This window comes from Sarcophilus harrisii, chromosome 3 (genome assembly GCF_902635505.1).
Source record: "Sarcophilus harrisii chromosome 3, mSarHar1.11, whole genome shotgun sequence".
In the NCBI taxonomy this organism is placed as follows: Eukaryota; Metazoa; Chordata; class Mammalia; order Dasyuromorphia; family Dasyuridae; genus Sarcophilus; species Sarcophilus harrisii.
Window position 1 is genome coordinate 301,594,060 of NC_045428.1, and position 24,424 is coordinate 301,618,483.

The 24,424-nt window shown below is 35.9% G+C and overlaps 1 protein-coding gene across 4 annotated transcripts in view; it reads right to left on the minus strand.

Annotated features, from left to right (window-relative positions):
* GSK3B (glycogen synthase kinase 3 beta) overlaps positions 1-21,894 on the minus strand; it is a 237,367-nt gene extending 215,473 nt beyond the window's left edge. For all 4 annotated transcript variants that reach the window (XM_031959704.1, XM_031959703.1, XM_031959702.1 and 1 more), the window contains exon 1: positions 21,368-21,894. In XM_031959704.1, coding sequence (XP_031815564.1) covers positions 21,368-21,455 — 88 coding nt within the window. In that variant the 5' untranslated portion in view covers positions 21,456-21,894. The remainder of the gene's footprint in view (positions 1-21,367) is intronic.
* Positions 21,895-24,424: the final 2,530 nt, after the last annotated feature.

A 24,424-nucleotide genomic window follows, 5' to 3' on the forward strand; every position in this document is an offset into this window, starting at 1 on the left:
GAGAACGATTAACTTATGAAAAGCTAGTTACTTGAAAAATAAAAAGAACAAAAAAGCATTAAGGAATCTATGGCACATGTAAAGCATCAGGAGAAGCTCATAGAAAGAGACTTAAGAGAAAAAGAAATTACTGTGGTAGTTATCAACTAAAATATGGAGGAAGAAGGGAACCAAGGGTATATGTAAAATGGGTGGTCCATGGGAAATTGCTCTCTATCAAATACTGAATTAAAAGGAGGAGAAAATGGGAAATGATGCCAAAATCCTCTGATGGTATAGAGAAAGGAAGATCAAGCTAACAGCAAATGAACTTAGTATAAAAGGTGATATATGGGGGTCTTCTGTTGAAAAGATAGGAAAAGAAAAACTGTAGTGAGAAGTAGGGGATGGAGTATCAATGAGGAAGAGGTAAAAAGAACTTTCACTTCAGTAAATGGAACTCAGCAAAATTGTGCAATATTTTTTAGTTCAGTTTGGTGGCACAAAGTGAGTGATAAGAAGTTTGACAAGGTATTAGCAGCAACACAGCAAGAGAATTAACAGATTCAAGAGCAGAGAAGTTTAAGATTGGGTTGATTAAGTAAAAATGGGCAAGAAACAAGAAAGGAAGAAAGTAAAACTAGAGCACAGGTACTAGAACATTGAGAGATGAAGAGACTAGAATGAAGTCTACTCTATTCTACTACCAAGTAAAAAACTCCAATAGGGCAGGAATCATGTCTTAACTAAACTTAACCTTCCCTGTATTTAAAACAGGGGTTATCAGAGCTGCAAATATTTGCCATTATCACATCTTTCAATCTACTGAAGTGAGAAGCTCACTGGGTATTCCTAGAAGTAAAAGGAACAAGATCCATCACATACTGGCCAGTAATTTATATTATCCACAATGCAAAGTTCCTGCTCCATTCTTTTTTCACCAAAGAAAACCTAGGCTCCCAATTCATTTAATTAACAAGTTCGATGCTTTGTCAATTCCCAGAATCACTTCAGCCCATATGACAGAACCTAATAAAAGCAACTATCATCTGTGTGCTTCATTTATAAGTCAGTATGTACCCTAGATTTGCAGTTGCACATCAGTTTTTTTTAACATTATTTTTCCTCTAGTATGAACCATTTTTGAACTAAGGAAAAAAAAAAACTCTTAAATAGAAGAAAATAAAATATAATAATGCCTCACTTAGCCAGAATCCTCAGGGTTTAGAATATTCCATATAAACTGACTTTTTCAGGGAGCTGGAGCACAGTAATGTCATACAATGAAAAGAGGTTTGGATTTGCCTTGTTTTCTTCATAAGTAAAAAGGGAAGGGGCAGTGAACAGGAACAAGGGGCGGGGATGCACCAAACTGCTAAGTTCTGGGAATAGAAAGCAAAGCAAAGCAAAACAAAACAAAACAAACAACTTACCCTCAAAAAGCATACTTTTTAAGGAGGAAGACAACATACAATTTGTAAGATATAAAGATCAGATGAAGGTATTCTGAAAGGGGAAGACATTAGCAAATAAGAGAAGTTAGGATTTGGATTGAACTCTGAAGTCAGAGAAGGCAAGAGGAAGAGAGGGAAAAGTTAAGCATACTAGATTGAGAGGACAGCCAATGAAAAGGCAAGGTAAATTGAAATATTCAAAGACAACAATTAAATCAGTGTAGCTGGATAGTTTAGGGTGTGAAGGTAAAATAAAAATATAAGAAGCCTGGGAAGATAGAAAAGAGCCAGAGAGGGCTTTAAATGCTCAATGCTAGAGGAATTTATATTTGATCCTAGGAGAAACAGAAAAAGTCACTAGATAGAATTCACTGAGCAAGGGGATAATATGGTCAGATCTAGACCTTGGCAGTTTTCTAAGTGACTATGTAGACGGCAGTACCTTTGAGGGTAATTAGAAACTTGGGAAGAAGGCAAGGTTTGGAAGGGAAAAAAATGAATTGTTTTGGACATATTAAGTTTAAAATGCCCATGGGAAATCCAGTTTAAGATATCCAAAAGGCAGTTAGAGCTGTATTACTAAAACTAAGAGAGAATAAGGATGGATATATATAGATCTGGGAATCTCAGCAAAGAGATGGCATTTGAACCCATGGAAACTTTGAAATTACAACATAATATAGAGTGAAAAGAGACAGGAACCAATGACAGGATACTGTCATTGACACTACCACATCTTTCAATCTACTGAAGTGAGAAGTTCATTGGGAATTCCCAAAGGTAAAAGGAACAAGATCCATCACATATTGACCAGTAATTTATATCATCCACAATGAAAAGTTCCTGCTCCATTTTTCTTCACCAAAGAAAACCTGGGCTCCCAATTCATTTAATTAACAAGTTCAATGCTTTGTTAAATTAATTCCCAGAATCATTTCAGCCCATATCACAGAACCTAATAATACTATTATCTGTGTGCTTCATTTATAAGTCAGTATGTACCCCATTCATGAGTCTGGGACTCATGAAGGACACTCAAGGTGAGAGTAAGAAAGAACAATCAAACAGATAAAAGGGACAAAAAGAAAGAACAGTTTTGCCCAAACCTAGAGGAAAGAGAATTCAGAAGGACAAGATCAATTTAAAAGTAGCAGTAAAAGGCCATTATATTTGTCAATTAAGAGAACATTAGTAATTGTGGAAAAACCTGTTTTGTTTTAATGGTTAGACCAGAAGCCAAATTGTGAAATCTTTAGAAATCAAGTGACAAGAGAGGAAGTAGAAATAGAGACAGTAGACTGCTTTCTCGAGGAATTTAGTGACAACAGGGAAGAAAGATATATGATAATTGCTATAAAGGAGAGGATTGGGGATCTTTGTTTTTTTAAGCTTGTTTTTTAGGTACCAGGGAAGAAGTCAGAAAAGGATGAATAGCAAAAAAAAAAAAAAAAAAAAGGAAAAAATTACAGGAGAGGGTCTAAAGAGTTAAGGCAGCACAACTGGTACCTGGGTGCCATTTAGAGGTAGCAGGTAAAGAGATAGAAATAGAGCCATGGAATATCAAAACCTCATCCTCCAAATTCACTTTTCTGTCTGGAAATATCCTTGTTTTATCCACTGCTCAATCACCATAGTATCATATCTCTAAAGCTGAAAGGAACTTCAGAGGCCATCTAGTCCAAGTCCCTCGTTTTATAGAAAATAAAACTTGAAAGTTTCAAGAACGTGCCAAAAATCACACCAATAGAATGGCCTTGAGTTTAATGCTTCTTCCCAGTATACCACACTGCTTTCATAGTCTAATCGGAAATATTTTCATTTTAGATGATTGTCTAGAAAAGTCTTCCCAGTAACACACAGTATCAAGCTTGGGCTCTGAAAAGCAGCATCTTGTTTTTAGATTGTTTTTTTTTAATTTTTTCAAATTTTCAAATTGAAATATCAATTTTTTCAATACCTATAAACATCAATGATCATCTAGTGACTCAAATACGCATTTCACATGACAGATAATGACTGCAAAGATTCAATTTATTATTATAGTTTATTAATCACCTAAGTCTACATAAATCATTATGCAAGAAACTAGGGATACAAAAATAAAAATGATTCAGTTTCTGACAAGATCTGGACCTACATCATGGCAACAGTAACAGTTAACAAGTCAATGAAGAATGGACAAAAGATATTAAAAGGAGCTGTAGTATGAGAAAGAAAGGAGTCTAATTCTCAGAAGGATGATCAGCACCTACTTCTGAAGAAGTATAAGAAATCTTACTGTTCATCTAAAAAAATCACATAAAAACAATATAGCATTTAGATTTGGACCCGAAATGATCAAAGTAATGCAGAATGATACCTAGAAAATCAAAAAAACTACAAATCTACCTATAGGATCCTCAAGAATGAAAGACAGGTGAAGAATTATGACATCATTATCTGCTCTCCCAAAGCACACTATTCACAAGCACCAAAATGAACTACAAATCAGAAACTCTCTGATGCTAGCAATTGGCACATGTACATGGCTGAGTGTGCTATAAGTTAATACCATCTAATATGGTTTGGTGTGAACTTCTTAGAAATTCAAGATACATATGAAGCAATACTTTAGCAATATTTCTCTGCAACTCTGCACAAAGAAAAATTCTTCCAGAACTGACTGCAATATGTCTACATTGAGGAAACTTTGTAAAATGTAGAAAATCTGCCAAAATAAAATGCTGTCTTTAAATGTTGTTCCAATCTTCAAGTCAATAAACTTTAGAATCAGAACCATAAAAAATATCCAATATTCATCAAGATTTTTAAGCAATCTACACCAGTTCTTTTAATATACAAGGAAGAAATCTTCTGAAATTGAAATATTAAAATTATCATGTTCAAATAGCAAGCCAAGAGAGTTAAGCATAAAAATTGGCTGCAATATCTCTATTGCTATTAAAATCTTGGTCAGAATTCTACTACCTGATACTGAAAATCATTATCAACCATGAATTTCTAGATTCTCAGGGTGGTTTTAGACTATGATAAAATACAACAAAATGTTATCTATTTCTGCCATTACAGAATATTGCAAGGAATACCAAGACCTTAGTAATGTTTTCAGTGATATTAAGTAGTCAATATCAATAAGTCTTCAGCCTGGAGACTACAATACAAATTTATTTGGCTGATATTTCTCTAAAGTTCTCAGATAACTCTGGGAAGATAATACCTTGCTGCCTTTCATTTCAGAGCGAGGGAATGCCTAAATCATTTCTCGTGACTAAAGAGATACATGGTAGATCTAAATTCTTTCAATAAATATTTATTGAATACTATCATCTATAGTGGTCCAATGTAGAGTGGTGGGCCTGGAGTAAAAAAGACTCACTACAATCATTTACTGTATGACCCTGAGCAAATCATTTCACTCTGCCTCAGTTTCCCCACCTGTAAAATGAGCTGGAGAAGAAAATGACAAACCACTCCAATACTTTTAACAAGAAAACCCCAAAAGAGATCTCAAACTGAACAACTATATCTGCACAGAGCTTACAATATAGTAATTCAATCTATGTTATTCTGGCATGCTCAAAGAATATCAAGGGATTTAGAAACTCTGGCCAGTTATAGAAGCCTATATTCCTCAATTTTTATAAATCATAGCAAGCATTAAAGGAACTAAGGATACTAACTATTTTAGCAGAGCCCTGAACTAAATTACTCTACAACCTGAAGAATCTCCATCATACAAATAACCACATATTTCTCTGATTCACACTTCCCCACACAGTATTTCCTTTCTGTAAGCTCTAACTTTCCAGAGTATACTTATGTGTTTTTTGAAATCTAGAAAACTCTGCAATAGAAAAAACCCAGGATTCCCCTGTTTATATAGGAAAGGAGGATGACTGGCCACAAACTCAAGGAAGAGGATCCATAAGCACAAGAAGGCTCCCAGATTGGCGAAAAAGAGTATTCTAGGTCAGGACTATATGAAAGAGAAAATGCTAATTGTGTGGAACTAACACGCTCCCTTTGTTATAGTATATTTGAAAATCGAGTATTACCATGTTCTCCTACATTTTGCAGTAATTATCTGGAAAATATTCTTCAAGCACCTGTTAACTTTCCCATGGAGATCCATAAGAATTCCTCTGAAATGTCCTAATTTGCGGAAGTATGGTCAAATACCTCCTCTTAATATTGAATCTTTACCTACCAATTTTACCTTGAGAGCTACAATTGAAAATGATATATATGATCATCCAGATATTATCACTAGGACTGGCCATTCAATCTTTACTGCCTGTTAGAGCTCCAGCTGATGTATGGCCACTGCTTTACAATAGGCCAGTACCATGGTCATCCCACAGATGACTTTCTAAAGTGTTTATGTGAAAGAAAAGCATATTCTTCCAAAACTTCTTAAGGAGTTAACTGACAATCACTGAATAGATAGTTCTATATTTACTGAAAAGTTAGGGAACAGAAATTTCATTTTGAAAACATTGTTCAAAGTGATAAAGAAACTGTCCTCCATTATTTTAAGAAGTTTACTCATATACTGAGCCTGAAAAAAGATGCTTTTTGCCTTTCATGATGCTAGAACTTCAGCTGACAAAATTACTCTTTACAAATTGAAAGAATTAAATAAGTAACAGCAGCTTGAATTGATGTCACTGACAACATCTTTAGAAGAGAAGGAATCTTCTAAATTCTTAAAAAAAAAAAAAAAAAAAAAAAGCTCATAATGTTGGTGAGCGGGTACAGGTCTTAAAACAAAGAAAAATCCCTAACATTAGGCCTCTTGGAATGTATCCACAAATTGGTCAGGTATAGAAGGGAAAATGGTCAAACTGCAAGTGGTCAAAAAATAAATAGAAACTTACTCAGGAATAAAGCTTTCCTCCCAAATTACACAATATGATCAGCCAATATGGAAAGAAAATTAATTTTTAAAGATTTTTAAGTACTTATACATTAGCAATTTTTTCAGAGATGTTGATGTTAATATTTTTGCTTATTATAAACATATGCTGCCCAATTTAAGTGACATGAGTTCAGTCTATTTTTCAAAAGATTCTCAAACTCCATATCATACTGGGCAGCATGTATATATAATTAAGGAACTGTATTCTACATTTATTATATGTTGACAGGATTAATACAATATATAATTTCTTGTTGTTTCTGAGAATTCAGATCAGAATTAATCATGTTTACTTCTCTCATCAATTCTTAATTAGGTGTATGAAGTGGGGAAAGGGGACAATGTGATGATTTAAAAAAAAAAAAAAAAAAAAGGTCAGCCTTTTGCCAGTGCTATCCAAAATAGTAAAATGTTACCTTTATATTGCTTTGTCAAAGGCTTGACATGTCATGTTTTGATAGGGGCAAAACAAGAAGAGAAATAAAGAATGCTTGATTGATCAACTCTTGAGTTCCTCAAAGTTGACTATAATTTTCTAATATCATGTAATCAAGATTATTCAAATTTTACTCTTCCATTTTGGCTAATAAAGATTGACTTATTAAAGAAAGAAAAGAAAAAGCCCAGGATTTAGACAAAGATCCGAATTCATATCCTGGCTCTATACTTATACCTGTCCAATAGTGGGCAAGCAATTTCATTTTTATGAGGTTTTAAAATCCAGGTTCAAATCCTTTCATCATCCATAATTCTGACAAGACTAATCCAATCTAACATATGCCAATAACAGGGTTCTGTAATGAACAACACAGCTCCTTGGTCAATATTTCCCAATCTTTTTCAGTTCCTATCCCACTTACCTTTCTTTTTTCTTTTTCTTGAGGCAACTGGGGCTGTGACTTGCCCAGGGTCACACAGCTATGAAGTTTTAAGCGTCTGAGCACATTTGAACTCAGGTCCTGCTGAGTTCAGGGCTTTATCCACTGTGTAGCTCCTCCTATGCTCCTCCCACCTACCTTTCAATAAACATCTTTGGGCCCCCTATTTACCATGAAAGCAAATAAAATTTATCACTTACCATGCAGATAAAACTTAACACTAAAAGATTAACTTATAACAAAAACTTAATTCCCTATATAAAATTTCTTATATGTAATAAAAATTTTAAGGATTTATTAAGACCTATGATTGATTTTTGTCAACCAATAGTTTTATTCTCACTATGGTTTTTGAAAGAGATAGGATATATCATGTTCGACCTCCAGTTTGTTTCCTGCTTTGGATCTGAAAAAAGGACTAAGAATCCTGATTCACAAAGATAGATAAATTAAAACAGAATTAAAGCTTTCTGGAATATTTCAATAGGCTTACACTGTTATGTGTCAAAGAAGTGGTAAAGAGACTCCCTAAACAGATAATCAGAATTATTAGCATGACGTTATCAGAGTCATAAGAAATGCTTCTCTTTTGCCCAATGCAGACTATCCATCCAGCAACTGCAAACAATTTATAACCTAAGAATTTCTCCTAGCAGGAGATATAAAACACTGAAATCGCAGGTTTAAACAACTAAAGCTTAAACAACACTAACACATTTAACACTAAAAGAACCCCACCCATCAATTGAGGAGGGAAAAAACAACTTTACTTTGAAATAAAAATTTTCACCCTACTATTTTCTTTTTATGAATGGATTTTTAAAAATGCACTGCATCTAGCAACACAGCTTGGTCATTCAAGATATTTTTAAATTCTGGTCCATCTAATGTTATTATCTTTTAAACACATGGATGGAAGGCTCAATAAATATTAGAAAAGACAAAACAGAAGGGAATGAGATCTAGAAATAACAATTAGGCAGGGTGTTAAAGAATGAAGTGCCAAATATAACATTTTATATGGCACAAGCACAAAATAGATTCAATAAATTTGTTGAGTGAATGGATAACCAGTATGAATATAAAGGCAGCTTCATATCTTTAAAGAAATAGTTTTTCTTCTTGCTCAGCAATAATTTTGTGCTGCTGTCAGTTCAGCAGTCCCTTTATGTCTTCTAATTTGAGGTGTCTTATCTTCTGTAGACTTATAAACCAGACAATCAAGTTCATAAGAAATGGACCAAGAGGGTTTTAAGATTGAAATGAATAAGTTTCTGATGCTGAGTGAAATGAGCAGGACCAGGAGATCATTATATACTTCAACAACAATACTAGATGATGACCAGTTCTGATGGATCAGGCCATCCTCAGCAACAAGATCAACCAAATCATTTCTAATGGAGCAGTAATGAACTGAACCAGCTATACCCAGAAAAAGAACTCTGGGGATGACTAAAACCATTACATTGAATTCCTCAATCCCTATATTTATGCACACCTGCATTTTTGATTTCCTTCACAAGCTAATTGTACAATAATTCAGAGTCTGATTCTTTTGTACAGCAAAATAATGTTTTGTCATGTATACTTATTATGTATCTAAGTTATATTTTAATATATTTAACATCTACTGGTCATCCTGCCATTTAGGGAGGGGTGGGGGTAAGAGGTGAAAAATTGGAACAAGAGGTTTGGCAATTGTTAATGCTGTAAAGTTACCCATGTATATATCCTGTAAATAAAAGGCTATTAAATTAAAAAAAAAAAAAAAAAAAAGAAATGAATAAGTTTCTACAAAAATCCTATTCTGATGCTTCATCACTATTAAGATGATGATTGGTTTTCCAAAAGTTTTCTAAGGCTCAAAGTTGTAAAGACTGAATACAGGTCCCACCACAGATTATAAACCTGTAGTCCAAGAATCAGTATAGATAAATTAAAAGACTCAAAAATCAGTTGTATATGTGGTGATGTAATTTCAGCTACAGCAAGATTCTAATATTTCCTAAACTGTAGAGGAGTTATGATCTGCATGTGTGGAGGGAATACCTACACAAAGAAAATTCCAAATCTTTAAAATATTTATATATGGAGAACACATAGTGGTAAGTAGCCAAAACATATGATGTGGCCAAAAGACCTGATAAAATCAAGTAACAACTCTGCCATTTACAAGTCATGTGATCCTTAACGAATCAATTAACTCGTTTGCCTGCTTCTTCATCTGCAAAATGAAAACAAGACATAAAGGGAGCCTTTCCTGATTACCTCCCCATCTCTAGCAATTCACCTCAATACCCTGTATCTAAAATCTATTTTGCATATATCTGTAACACTACATATTTATTTTCCACGACAAAATGTTAACTGCTGAAGGAAAATGTTTTGCTTTGCTTTTGTGTTTGTTTGTATCCCCACCACTTAGCATAGTGCCTACATAAAAAGCAGGAACTGAATGAATGCTTGTTGAATACTAAAGACTTTTATGATATTGCTCTCAAAAGAATTGTGAAGAATTCAATTTGAAACAAACCAACTAGAACTTGATAAGTCAGATATAATCCAGTTCCCAACCTCTCATCACTTTAGTGATAAATAAATAATACAGAGACAAGCCCAATTCTGAAAACCATTACATTAAATATTAGGTATTCATATCTCTCAAAAAATAAATTCCCTGGATGACTGAGGATGTGTTTGGACCAAAAACATATAGAAATACAAATATGTGCAGAATTTGTGATATGATAAGTGAGAAACCTCTTTTAAAAATACTATTTCCCTACCCAGAAAAATTATTTTTAAAATGAGATACTTCCTTACCATCTTAAACAGGGTATAGTGAACATAACTCTGAATCATCTAGAAGTTATTACTAAAAATATTAAAAATGGTATAATAATGCTAAATGCCTCATGAGAGACAGCTAGTGAGACTCAATAAATGAAGCTTTGGGCCTGGAGTCATTCGGTCCAGAGTTCAAATCCAGTCTTTAGCTGTGTCACCCTGGAAAAGTAATTTAACCTGTTTGCCTCCGCTTCCTCAAGAACATCTAGCACACAGGGTTGCTGTGAGGAGTAAATGAAATATTTATAAAAAACATTTAACATAGTGATTGAAAAATAGAAGAAGATATGTTTATTTTTTCCTCTCCCCTTCCATCTAAAAGTCTAAGATATTGAGCCCTCCATATATGGTGCATTACTGTGCTTTTCAAGTTGAGTATATTCTTTTAAAAATTCCTGGCTCTGAGGTCAGCTTTCATTCTCCACTATCACAATTCTTTCCAAAAGCAGCTCCTTCCTCCCTCTTTAAATTTGCAAAGGGCTGGGAAACCAGATTTGTTAGAAGAGTATACAAAGAATCAATAAGCTCAGAGTGAAACAAAGTGAAAAGCTTTATGACTGAAACTTAAGTGCTAAAGAACCTCAATTTAACTAATTCTTGGCCTAATCAAGAACTCCTAATTCTAGACATTCAATAAATTCTTAACAAACTGAATTATATCTTGTACAAAAACGCCTTCATGGAATACTACCAAATTTTAGAGAGTAGGCAAAATAGTTTCCACACACCAAAGTAGCATAAGAAAATCATCAATCCTAACAATGGTTACTTTAAAAAACCTTGTTCTATTCTATTAGGATCTACAGTGTAAATACTAAATAAATAAATGATATTAATAAATAAATAAAACCCATTTTGACCAAGTGGTTTTGTCTCCAAAATCAAGGTTCTAGTCAGTTCTAAAAGCAGGCATCATATGCTCCCTTTTCCTCTGTACTATTAATATGCTCCCTTTTCTTCTGTACTAGAAATAAGCCTTTAGATTTCCATCTCTAATGGACCTCTTACAAAGTATTTCAAGGAACTCAAAAATAATTCATATTCTTAAAATGGCTATTTGAAATGGCAGGAAAACATAAAAATAGTTAAGTATTTGCAATTCTAATTGATTATGACAATCTTTTTAATCAATATTAAGTACAAATTTGTTTAATACAATCAAAGAATTTAGTTGAAATTGCTAAAGCATGTAAATGTAAAATAATCTTGCAACACTTAGAATCAGCATAGCATAGCCCTGAGTACCACAATAAAGAATTAGAAATTAAAAATGCTTATTTTATACTTAAGAAGCTAAGGTTTCTTCTTGCACATCACTTGAAATTGGGCAGCCTAGATGTAGTAGTTCCATTCTGCACATACATGGTAAGTATATTAGGAATCAATTCAGATAATTTTATTACAGCTATTTTAAATAATTTAACAATTTTACTCATTTTAATGTTTTGGTATTTTGTTTTAGACTTTCTTAAAACCTCCCCAGGACCCTTTCTTATAACACAGAAATAAGCAAAACAAGCCAACAGACTCTACCCTCTAGTAGCGATTCTAAAACAATTCACAGCTAGAGTTTACTACCTTATTAGTTCTGTCACTGTTAAGATCTGCATTTGAATGTCTTAACTGGGTTTTCACTTACTTTATCATAATCATTATATATATTCTTCTGGTTCTTTCTTCATGTTGCATCAGTTCAAACAAGACTTACAGGATGAATTCTTCACATTTCCTATTTCATTTAAACATAACTTATTTTACTAGTGTTGGAATTGCTCATTAAAGAAATTCCCTTTCTCAATGAAGATAAGCAACTGTTTTGCAATTTATAATCTTAAAGAATTCTGTAGATTATTAAGAGGTTAAATGAGTTGCCCAGGTTCACAGAGTCATTATGTGTCAGAAGCAGGACATGAACCAGATTTTCCTCGATCTGAGGCCAGCTTTTTATCCCAATAACATTCAATACAGCATTCCCCAATAATAAACACTCATTTTGTTGCTAGTGTTGGTATCTAATTGTTTATCTATTTGTTTATAAACAAAATCCTTTTGTTTATCTATAATATTACATGCAATTCACAAAGAATATGGTAATGATTTGATGCCAATGATTAACAGGATAAATATTTTTGCTTTTGTTTCATTTTTATTAAAATGTGCATTAGCCCAATTTTTATATATCTATAATTGTATATGTAACACACCAGAGAATTAGCAGTTTCAGTCTATATATTATTAAAAAGCAACTATCTAGGCAAGATTAAAAAATAATTTTTAAAAAATTCTTCAAAATTCCTGCTTTTCTTCTTCCTCCTAATCTATACTTTTATAACTCCACCACCAAAAAAAAAAAAGGAGCTTGGGAGTATGGGGGAGTCAGAGTTTTAATTGTTCTTGATGTCCAGTTATCTTGACTCTTCATGACTCCATATAGGGTTTTCTTGGCAAAAAGCACTACAAGTGCTTTGTGAGTTCCTTTGCCGGTGGATTAAAGCAAAGAGAGTTTTAAATGAGTTACCTAGGATCACAGAGTTAGGTAATGTCTGAGGCTGGATTTGAACTCAGGGCTTCCCAACTCTGAGTCTAGTGCTTTATCCTCTGAGCCTCCTGGTTGGCAGCTTCCTTAACAGTAGACAATAGTAACTACATTATATGCTAATTTATCAATCCTCTAGACAGTTCCCAAAGGACAATCAGAATTTCAGTAAAATTTGTTTAAAGGAAAATATATTACTCATTTCCACTCCTTCAATCTAACACTAACCAAAGTTTTCATACAATAAAATGCTTCTGAAAAATTATTCAATGTGTAAATAAAAGCTAAGGCATTTTGCCAAAGTCCTCCAAACACAGATCACATTCCTAAAAGAGATCTCTTTGAAAGAAAAGCAAAAGACAAAAAAATGAAGACACCGACAAAGAATCAGGTACCCGTGGAGTCAAATCCAGACTTTGTCACTTCTACCTATGTTACCTGAGAACTCATTTGACTTCTCTGGACCTCAGCTTCCATAACTGTAAAATGAAAGGGACTGAACTAAGTGAGTATTATGACATAAGTTGTGCCATTCTTTAACAAAGCTCTAATAGTCCTCCTTAAAAAAAAATGCAGGCAAATTTAGAGAATTTCTTAAAGAACCCATATCCTTAATATGTGAAAGTCACCTATTTAGGTACAATATCTATCATATTACGTGTTAATAACACATTATATAATGAATGCATTTGGTTGTACAATTTTAGTGCTCTACCAACACTATGCTCCTTTACAAAAGAAATGAACTTATTGATTAGCCCTTCCCAGAGATTTTCCCTACCTATACCATGATGTGAATAAAAAAGATATTTTATACATATTAAACCTTTAAAAGTAATTAACAAGCAATGAACCATAAATACCTCCAATCCCGAAATTATACAATTTATTGATATGGCTCAAGAAGCAAAAAACTTTTAAATGATGCTAAATCTTACAAGCAAATTAAAACCCTCCTGGTGATTATTTTCTTAATAAACAGTATTCTGGGAGTCAAATTGGTCACAACAATAACAACAAATGCAGGTCATATGACAACTGTTTCCCCTTCCCAATCTCTCTCAACTACATATTAACCTAATAAACAAAATTGGAAATATGACACTAGAAATATCATATTCTACACGTTTCACAAGTTCAAACAGATCAAAATACAGCTTCACTTGAAGACTCAGAATGGATCACTAATTTAAGGTTCCTTATTTGGCACCTATAGCTCTTCAGTTCCCCAGGCTTACTGACTTTACCAGAAGTGGCTCATATGCAAGTTCAAATTGTTCTAAAGATAGAAAGAGGGTGGATGTAGGCTAATATATAATATATAGAGCTACATAGTCAACTTGAGCTCTATAGAAATCATGTTCATCTGTCATAGATACTTTATAGGAGCCTCAACTGGACATGCATCAAAACAAGTGCATTATTTGTAACTTATCCTTGCCTGATTGTTGAATACCACATTTTAAAGAAACTCACAAGTTAAAACACCTTTCAGGAGAGTATGTCCAGGGTTATGAGAAGTTACACTCTATGATCAGTTAAATGAAATGGAAATAGTTTGCATAGAGAAAAACTAACAGGGAATGATGGCTATATTCAAGTATCTAAAGGGCTGCAATATAGAAAATGACTGCTATTTATCTAACATTTTAAAGTTGACAAAGTGATATACACGTGTTAGTTGTATGTATGTGTATGTAGGTATGTTTACATAAAACATGTTATGTTTTACATATATGTGTATACACACACAGCACTAACTCCAAGTCAAGCCATTTATCTATTATATCACACTAACTCTTAATTAGGCTTGTTTTGCTTGGTCCCAGAAAGAGCAAATGGAAGAGTAAAGTGTAGAAATTACACAGAGGCAAATTTCAAGGGGAAAAATCCTAACAAAAAAGCCTCAAAATAGAATGGGTTTCCTCAGAAGACAGTGCATTTCCTTTTCTGAAAATCTTCAAGTGAGACTGAATGACCACTTGTAATACTATAGAAAGTGTTACATCAAGAATGGGTTTAACCATATGACTGACAACAAGTCCCATCCTAGGATTAGAATTGTATGATTACTATACAAATAAAATAAGCAAAATGTCTATAACCCTTTGACCCAGAAATTCAACTACTAAGTATATATGCCCCACAGAAATAAAAAGTATATATACCAAAATATTAATAGCAGCTATCTTTGTAGTATAACAAAGAAATGGAAACAAAGTAGATGTTCATCTATTGGAAAATGGCTAAACAAATTGTGGTACATGAATTATAATGAAATATTACTGTGCTGTAAGAAATAATGAATGTGATGAATAAAGAGAAGCTTGTTAAGATCTCCATGAACTGATGCAGAGTGAAATTAGCAGACCCAAGAAAACAATATACACAAAGACAACAATGTAAATGGCAAGAACTACCACCACAAAAACAATAAAAAGTTAATGTTGCAAAATTACAAACAAGTGTGACCCCAAAGAAGAGATAAAAGACACATCCACCCTCTTCTCCAATGAGGGGGAAATACACCTGTGTAGAATACAGTATATGCTCAGACTTTTTCAACACATGCATCCTGTGCTTCCCTTTTCCCTGTTTCCTCTCCCCACAAACCCTGCTTTTTTTCCTTTGAAAAACTTTGTTGTATTAGCTTTCTGAGAGGGGAAGAGATAATAAAAGAAATAACCCAGATCAAAGCACAGATGTTATCTCAATCATCCCCCAATCCAATCTAGATCCATCATTTTTTAAAACACATCTCAAATGCCTCGTCTGTCTTCTGCCACTGGTACACTCGATATAGGCCCTCCTCATCTCATATCTGGCAAATTCTAAGAGCCTGCTGATGGATCTCTGCCCATTGCAGCCCATCCTCTATTCAAAGCTACTTTCCTAAAGCAAATCAAAATCCAAGACCCACCCTCCTCACCCAGGCACCTCTAGATTTCAGTGACTCCCTATCACTTCTAGGACTCATCCCAAAAAATCCTCTGGCTTTCCTAATTTCAGTCCCTTATATCTTTCCAATCTTTTCACATCAATAACACCCAAATGAACTCCTCACTCTAGTAGCCCTGACTCCTTTGCTGTTCCTCATATAAGATACTCATTTCCAGACTCAAGCTTTTCTCTGACCCATCTCCTGAGCCTAGAACTCTCTCCCTTCTCAACTATACCTCTTAATTTCCACAGTTTCTTTCAAATTCCAGCTAAAATCACACCTTTTAATGAAAACTTTCCTAAGTCTCCTTTAATTCTACTGCCCTTTTTCTGTTATCTCCAAATTATTTCAATATAGCTTGCTGTGTTTGCAGGATGCCTTCCCATCAGACTGTCAAATCCTTGGGATGAAAGAATATCTTCTTCCTTTCTTTGTATCTTAATCACACTTAATCACAATAAATAATAAATAGTAGGCATGCCCTAAGTGTTTACTAACAACAAAAAAGATCAGTGGAAAGAAAAAAAAAATTTAACAGAGACAAAAGATTCTGTGATCTTTTTTGAACATTAAACTATTAGTACTTCTACTATATGGAACAATACAACAATAGAAGCTAAAGTTGGAATTCAATTTTGTAGCAGCAAAAATGAAAGTTGTTTGAGAAGGAAATGAAAGACAATTACTAAAATTAAATTCAGGAATAATTGGATTTCAAATATGCATTGCTATCATTATTTTAACATGAGTAATCAAGAACTGGCTAAATTCTAATGACCTTTTCAAATGTCATAAAGATAATGAGAGATAAATCTCAATTTAGGAATGGACAACCTATATAGGAAACAGTGTGATCTTTTTATTACAATATTGCCTAGGTCTGATTAGGTTACTATACTATTAATTATATTAGAAGAATTTATTTGAGAAAATCAGTTACTAAGTGACTTTCTTTCCCTTTACCAAGTCTCAAGGGTAAAACATAAATCCTGGGCAGTTTACAGCACTTACAAATGGTCATTCTACTAATCTAGCCTAAATTGCTTTTTAGCAAATAGGTATTTAGGATGAAAAAATATGATTTTTCTTAATTGTAATAGTTAATAAAGCTACCAGAAAGCAGAACTGAAAACAAAGAACCCAGTTCATTCATAACAAATCAAGAAATTTGAGACAACATATATATTCTAAATACAGTGGAAACTGATAAAGATGAACTTAGAAGAGCTAGATTCAAATTTTAGCTTTGTTCCCTAATAATGTGTCCTTGGGGAATTAATTTCACATTACTGGATACCAGTTTTTTTCTCTAAAAAACAAAGGAACTGGAACAGATAATCTCTAAGACTTCTAGCTTGAAATTCTATGATTTTAGGATTGGAAGTCCATTAATACTTATGGAAAACGCATTTAAAGGAAATAATTTACCCAACAGAATACTTGTACCAACAAAAACAAACAAGGTATCCAGTATTTGCTATTAGTTTTCAGTAAAACATCCTTCTGATTTTTGCTGTTAACTTCACAAATTGCCTTTTTTTTAATCCTTAAAGTTCTCTAGGTATTTGAGTTTTTAATATATATATATATATACACACACATATTAAGTCACTTCCAATAACTATCCACCACCACAATGAAATGCTTATATAACTAAGCACAAGCAAGCAAAACAAATCTAAATGTTAGCTATTTTTGAAAATGTATGCAAGAGCATAATTAATTCATTGATCAAAAGGAAGAGCATTTAGGTAGCTATCTATAAGCAGAAGAGAAGAAACACTTTAAAAATTTCTATTTGTAGGATCAAAATTCAAACACAAAAACATTTGGCCTCAAGTAAATGGTTTTGATTATTACGCTAATGGCCACTGTTCAGCTCAGCAACTTTTTAAAGTCATTTGGAAATTCTATGTAGAGTTCTTTGGTAAACATCATAGAAACTTGACTAAAAAGAATGGAGAGGAAAACCAAAGAAAAGGCCATTGACATAAAAATTTCTCTCTTTTTTTATTTGATAAAAACTAACTTCTGTAGACTATTGAATTGACATGTAAAATGGATAATATGATGTTTGAAGAAGCTAAATATAAATAAAACAACGTAAATTCCAATTTATTTTTACAGGACCATTGATTTAATTGGAATTGGAAGCTCCCATGGAGGAAACTCACTCTGTCAATGCAGATCAGGATTTGTTCTACAACTTAGGATCTTGGAAAGTTGCTTGAACCACTGAAAAGTGACTTGCCTGGAGTCACAGTGCCAAAGTTTCACAGACGGAGCTTGAACCAAGATCTTTCTAGCTTCAAGGCCAGTTCTCTTTATCACAATGTATAAATTACAAATTCACTACTTCCAAATGTTGAGCAAGCTCTACTCTAAGCTGCAAAAGGATTTGGAAAAGTCTTAAATGGCTTAGAAATTCAGATGTCATTTCTATTAACAGCTACCTACCCAAACCTGGGGGAAAACTTTTATCAACTTCTTTCAGAGAGCACTTCTTTCCAAGGATTATAAATACTTTTTGTCCACACACACACACACACACACACACACACACACACACGCGCGCACGAGCGCGCTTTCTCTCTCTCTCTCTCCTTCCCTCCCTCCCTTTTTATCTCTTCCTCTCTCCCTATTCTCTCCCAGCCCCTCTCTCTGGATCTTGAGGTTTGCCAGTTTCTCTCCAGTTTGCTTCTTGCTTTCCATTTCTACATTTTTACACTATAACCACTTCTCACTTGAGCTGACTTCTAGTAGCCCCTAACTCATTTCCCTATCTCACTGCACTCTAATTCATTCTAAAGATAACTGCCATATTTAGCTTCTTCAAACATCATATTATCCATTCTATGTGTCAATTCAATAGTCTACAAAAGTTAGTTTTTATTTATCAAATAAAAGAGGTAAATTTTTATGTCAATGGCCTTTTCTTTGGCTTTCCTCTCTCGATTCTTTTCAGTCAATTTCTATGATGTTTACCAAATCACACACTAATTCTTACTTTTGTGCTTTAATCATTCTAATTCTCCCAACTAGAATATAGTCTTCTTTCCTATACTCCAACAATAATTGCAAATATTTTTATGTAATTTCATTCCTACGAAGTTTTCTTCATTACAACAAACTCATGAAGTAGCACCAGTAGTATTATTCTCATTTTTCATAGTAGGAAACTAAGACTAGAAGATACTAAGTAATTTGACAGTCACATGAATAATAACGCTTTAAATATAAGGGTCAAAACCAAATCTTCAGACACCAAATCGTGTTCTTGCTGCTACACCTGGCTGATCCCAATCTACTCTGCTCTCCATCAAATTCTGACTTGAAATTTACCTTATTTATGTAGTTTATGTAGTTTTTCCTGATTAACTCTATCTTTCATCATTCTTTAATATTAAGTCCTCTTAGCACTCAAGCATTCAAATCGATTACATCACCCACACAGTTTTAATAGTTTTATGTTTGTTTTCCCAGGTTTCAAATAGTGCCATTTATGCAGAACTCTGCAAAAGAAATACTGATTAAATTTTTAATTAGTCTAATTTCCTCATAAATATCCTTAAGTTCAAAGTCAGAGGCATGACTGATTGTATTTGACATTAAATTTCCACTTAATATGGCAATCTATACCCATTAAAAGATGAGATTACAGATCCAATGTTATATATATTAATATTACACTACTAGTTAACAATATATTTATATATATATATATATGACACACACATATATATTATATATAAACTCTACCAATTAACAATTTAAACATAATTTGGCAATGTTGCTCTTTCTTTAAAAGTAAATAAATTTTTCCAACAAAACAGAAAATACGAAAAACAAGTTTGCTTTCTTATCTGTAACTAATGAATTTATTAATCTATCTCATTTAACTATTATTCCAAATTTCCATTATAAAAAACACACATTTCAACAACTCAGGAGATTCCTACCCTATTTTAAGACTTGCTTCATCACAGCTGAAGATTACAGCAGAATTTTAAATATTCATCTAATCCAATTCATAATGTACTTTTAAGATGGTTTGACCTTCCACAGAGTATAATGCATAGTTTGCTTCTTTCCCATGGCCTAGAATTTTAGTTGGCTAATAACCAAAAAACCAAAAGCCTGATTATTCTTTCCAAAATAAAAAAAATTCCCAATTTCCATCTTTAATTTTATTATTTAATAGCAACATAGATGCAGTCTCATATGAAATAGAAATCCAAAGTCAAAATGGTCTAGAATAGCCCTGAATCCTTATGTCACTATAAGTATCGAAAATACCATTTGGTAAAGATAAGCAATTTAACCAATTTTTCAAAAAAGTGATCCATATTAAAATTTATATTCTTTCTAACCAAGTCATTTTCACTCAATAAAAAAGAAATTCAATTGAACCTTATTTCAACTTTCTCTTGCGGCATCTCACTTCAGGAAAAATGAGAATACAATTGGTCAAATTCTAGAAGTAATTTCAATAAGATTTTAAAAAAATTAAAACTTATGAACACTGTTCCAAGTTCACATTTTGCATTTTCAAAAAGCATGAAGATGAAGTTGTTGGATATATGGCAATAACAGCAATAAATCATGAACTTCTGGTGCAAAATGGATTAAAAGGGACAATCTGACATAATCTTAAAAGCCATTTTTACTCTAGAAGCTATGAAAGAAAGGATTTCAAATTATTCAGTTCTACGATGCCCTTAAAGCTCTAGATGCATTTTAAAAAAAATTTTTTAAGGGAAAAGAGTTTCTAATAATTACTAGTTAATTCAGAATAACCTACTGCATCTGCCAGTCCAGGAGTGACATCAACATTTGCAAAGGTATAACAAAATGTAAAGCTTTTTTCAGATATGAAGTGTAATCACAATACAGACGATTCAAATTGTCCTTTAAGACTTTAATATAGCCATTGCGCCTTTCAAATGAATTAAAATGATAGTTTTAGTTGACAACTCAAATATAGGTAGCATGCTGAAATTGACATTAAAATTCTAAATCACACCAAAAAAGGTCAAACTGAAATGTAAAACTTTTTAATCAAGACACAAATCCCAATAACTCATTAAATTCCTACTGTCACAACTGAAAGATATAAGATGACATATTAAAACCAATTAATTAACTTACAACATATGCAGTATGTAGTGCTGTATAGTGTGCTGCCACAAGCCCCTTACTTTAAGGCAGAAAGGAATAACCTCAAATTTCAAAACCTGATCATGGACACAAAATGACCCTCCAGAGTACAAGCAATTATTTTACACATTCAAAAAATAAATGTTAAATATTTGGCTTTATTAAGAGTATAAAACCAAGACAATCATATTGACGTCTAAGCTTCCTAAACATAACTTCTCATTTAAAAAAAAAAAAAAAGGCATACACACTTCAACTTGTATGTCTTTTTTGTTTTATGTAAGAAATTTTTTTCTTTTTCCTTATTCAAAAAGATGACTATTTAGATCTTTAATTTTCTACGGACTCTAAACAGCTGCTTAGGAGAACCATTCCTAAATACATTAAGAGTCATGATAGATAGGGTGGGAAACTTGCAAACTACAACACCCAAATAAAAATCACATTCTGTCAATTCAAGGTTAATGAGACGGTGGGGGAAGGTACCGAAGGAGAGGGAGGTGCTTCATCTTTGAATAGAGACTACTTTCACCTTTTTCCATTACACAGGCGGTTGAATTTCTGGTTTCTAATATATTTTCTAACCCTGGCATTTCAAGGCCTGTATTTTAAAAGGAAGATGTAAAAGAGGGTTTAAAAAAAAAAATCAATACTCACTGCTAACTTTCATGCTGCCAAAAGCTGAAGGCTGCTGCACTGGTTTGCAGCTCTCTGCAAAGGAGGTGGTTCTGGGCCGCCCTGACATGATCTCTCTTTCCCGATCACCTTCTTCCTCCTTTTCTTCCTTTTGTTTTATTTTGGGGTGTAAGTTAATGACAAATGCAGCATTAAGCTCACACACAGATCAAAAAATTTTTTTTCTTCTTGGCTTTTTACTTCTTCTATGGAGCTATATAAAACCAAACGATCGATTTATATCCTCCTTCAAGACGGATAATATATGGATTTTTATATATAGATGATTTGGGGCTGGGAAAAAAAAAATTACAATTCCTCTCCCCCTTCACCTTCGGAGGGGGAAGGGAGAAAAACCTGAAAAATATCAGGTAAAACGGAGGAGGGAAGAAAGAGGAGGGAAGAATTTACTTGATTGGAATTTCAGTACTTTGAATATTATTTTTTTTCCTCCTCGGGGATCTTTTTTTTTTTTTTTTTTTGAGTCAATGAAGAAGGAAAGCGGCGGAGGGATCACGAGTCTCTTGCTTGAAGAGAAAGGGGGATGGGAAGGGGAAAGGAAGGAGGGAGGCAGGGAGGGTGGCTCGGTGATGCCACTGGAAATGCGGCGGATCCGGCGGCGGCGGCGGCGGAATCCGGCCGACGGGCGGAGGGAGCGCTCGGTCGGCGCGGCTCAGCGCGGCCCGGCCCGGAGAGCTCGAAGGTGGCGGATCTAGGGAGTCGGTCAGAGACGGCGGGGGGCGGCGGCGGCGGCGGCAGCTCCTCTCCTCATTGCGCCAGGGGCAGCTGCAGGCGGTGGCTGGATCCAGCGGCCATGGCGGCGGCGGCGGCAGCAGTTCCCTTTAGACCCCAAGCAGCGGCTCCTATGCTGCTCCCCATACGCCGGGGACATGGGAACCCGGCAACCGCTTCCGTCCCTTGAGGGCCCCCTCCCCCGTCCAAGGCACCGACGCTGCCCTCCTGCCCCCTAGCTCCACTTAGTGCCCGCTCGGGAAATGTCCGCGCTTTGCCCCCAGCCCGGCGCCCTGACAGCGGCTATGGGGGGGGGCCGGCTCCTGGCTTCCTTCCTTCCTTCCTTCCTTCCTTTGTCACTCGGTCCGGGCAGCAGCGGCTCCTGCCCGCATTCACCAGGGTCGGGGGCTGCTCTGTATGAGAAGCGATTACTGCGCAGCCGCCTAGCTCCCCCTCCCTTCGCCTGCTCCTCCTCCACCCCCACCCCCCGCTCACCTCCGCCTCCTCCTCCTTCCTCCTCCCTAGCCCAGCCCAACCCAATACTACCCAGAGCACCCCACCGCCCGCGTAACAGGCGTCTGGGAATCGCCGGCCGAATCGCACACTGCCCGCCCGCTTCGGCCGGAACGCTGACCCGAGCCAATCAGAGAGCGTCGTCTGTCCGCTGCTCCCTCCGGAAATAGCCGAGGGATGGCAGGAGCCAATTGGAAGCGGCCGCTAGACAACCCTCCCCTCCCAACCCCCTATGCCCCGAGGCGACGGAAGGAGCTGAAGACTGGCGATCGAGGAAGAGGAGTTGAAGGAGAAGAAAAGCGTTGGAAAGCCACGTTTCCTGATTAGGTCACAGGCAATGTCTGAAATTCGTCAGCCGCAGCAATGTCTTAATCAAAGACTTCCTAATCGTCTGCTCTCGCAGAAAAGTGCGGAGAGGCCCAAAATGGTTAAAAGTCCCAGGAAGGTGTGCGACCCTGCGCCTGGGCCGCTTTGTCATTGGTCGAAAAACTCCGCTGGGGAGGTCAAGCCACATCGCTTAATGATTGGCTGAGACAAGGGGGCTTCCGAGGACATCCCAGCCAGCCCGAATCGTCCCATCCCTCACTGAGGCGGGGTAGGAGGAAGGGAGGGGGAAGACCTATAATACTCTTTCTTATTGGGCAACGACTGCTGCGCTCCGGAGAGGGGAAAGGGGAAGGGGAGGGAGAATGAACTCCTTGAACTCGACCAATCCGAATCTGCTTTGGACCTATCGCAAGACTTCGGTTGAGCGTGATTGGCCAGCCTGGGCTTCTGCTGGGAGAAATGAGCAGGATTGTGGTCGTGGCGGAACCTCCCCTGGGTGGGCGGACGGGGTTGGGTGAATTTTGTCCCAAGTGTTTGAAAGCCGCAGCTATTGAGGGGTGGAGCAGACTCACGCATTCTTTACGTAATGGTTGGGACTTGGGGCACATAAGTCTCTACAGCCCGGGGGCCCAGTTGCTTCTGTGGCTAAGTCCTTGAGCATTGCTCGCGCAGGCGTGTGCGTGCATGTGCGTCGGGGGGGAGGGGTAGTGAGAAATTCGGGTTCCGTGTTTGTAACTCCAAAAGCCCGAGGTTCTTCCTTCCAGGGAACGGGAGACCCCGCCCTCTCATGCAGCACCGCCGGAGGCGGTGTGCCCCGATCCCCGCGTCACCTTGTGGCCCAGGGCCGCGGCCCTGACAATCTCAGTTCCATGTTCGGACGGTCCTTGAACTGCAAGGTGTGAGGAGCTGCCCCGCGGAGAAAAGGAGGAGCCCCGGACGCTTCCTCTCTCCTCAGCCCCATTAGTTTTTGATTCTTACTAAGTGAGCCCCGTGCGCATGGCCCTGTATTCTGTGCCTCGGAAAGCAGTCGAGAGGAATGAGATCACCCCGGCTCTGCGTGTTCCCAGGATGCAGCCCGGCGGTGAATTGAGTGATCCCAAATAGCTGCAATTCAGTGAGTGGCTCCAAGAACACGTGAAGGGGAACGGAGTCATACCGGATATCCTTAGGCCCTGTTGAAACAGGGATAATTATAGCTGTAGTTGGCTTGGAAACTTTAGATCAAAGGGTAATATGTAAGGGCAAGTTATTTTTAATCATTTGTTTCTTACCTATGGTATGTTCCAAAAGTGCATAATTGTAACAGGGGAACAAACTCCTTGGACTGATAGGGGCCACTTTCTCTTTATACTCCAAAGTACCTTTTTGCCTAGTCCTACTATCCATTTGGGTATTTTGAGCTGACTCGGGCACACCTACTGTATTAATGAATTAAAACGGAAATGTATCTGTGTAGTTTTATGTATT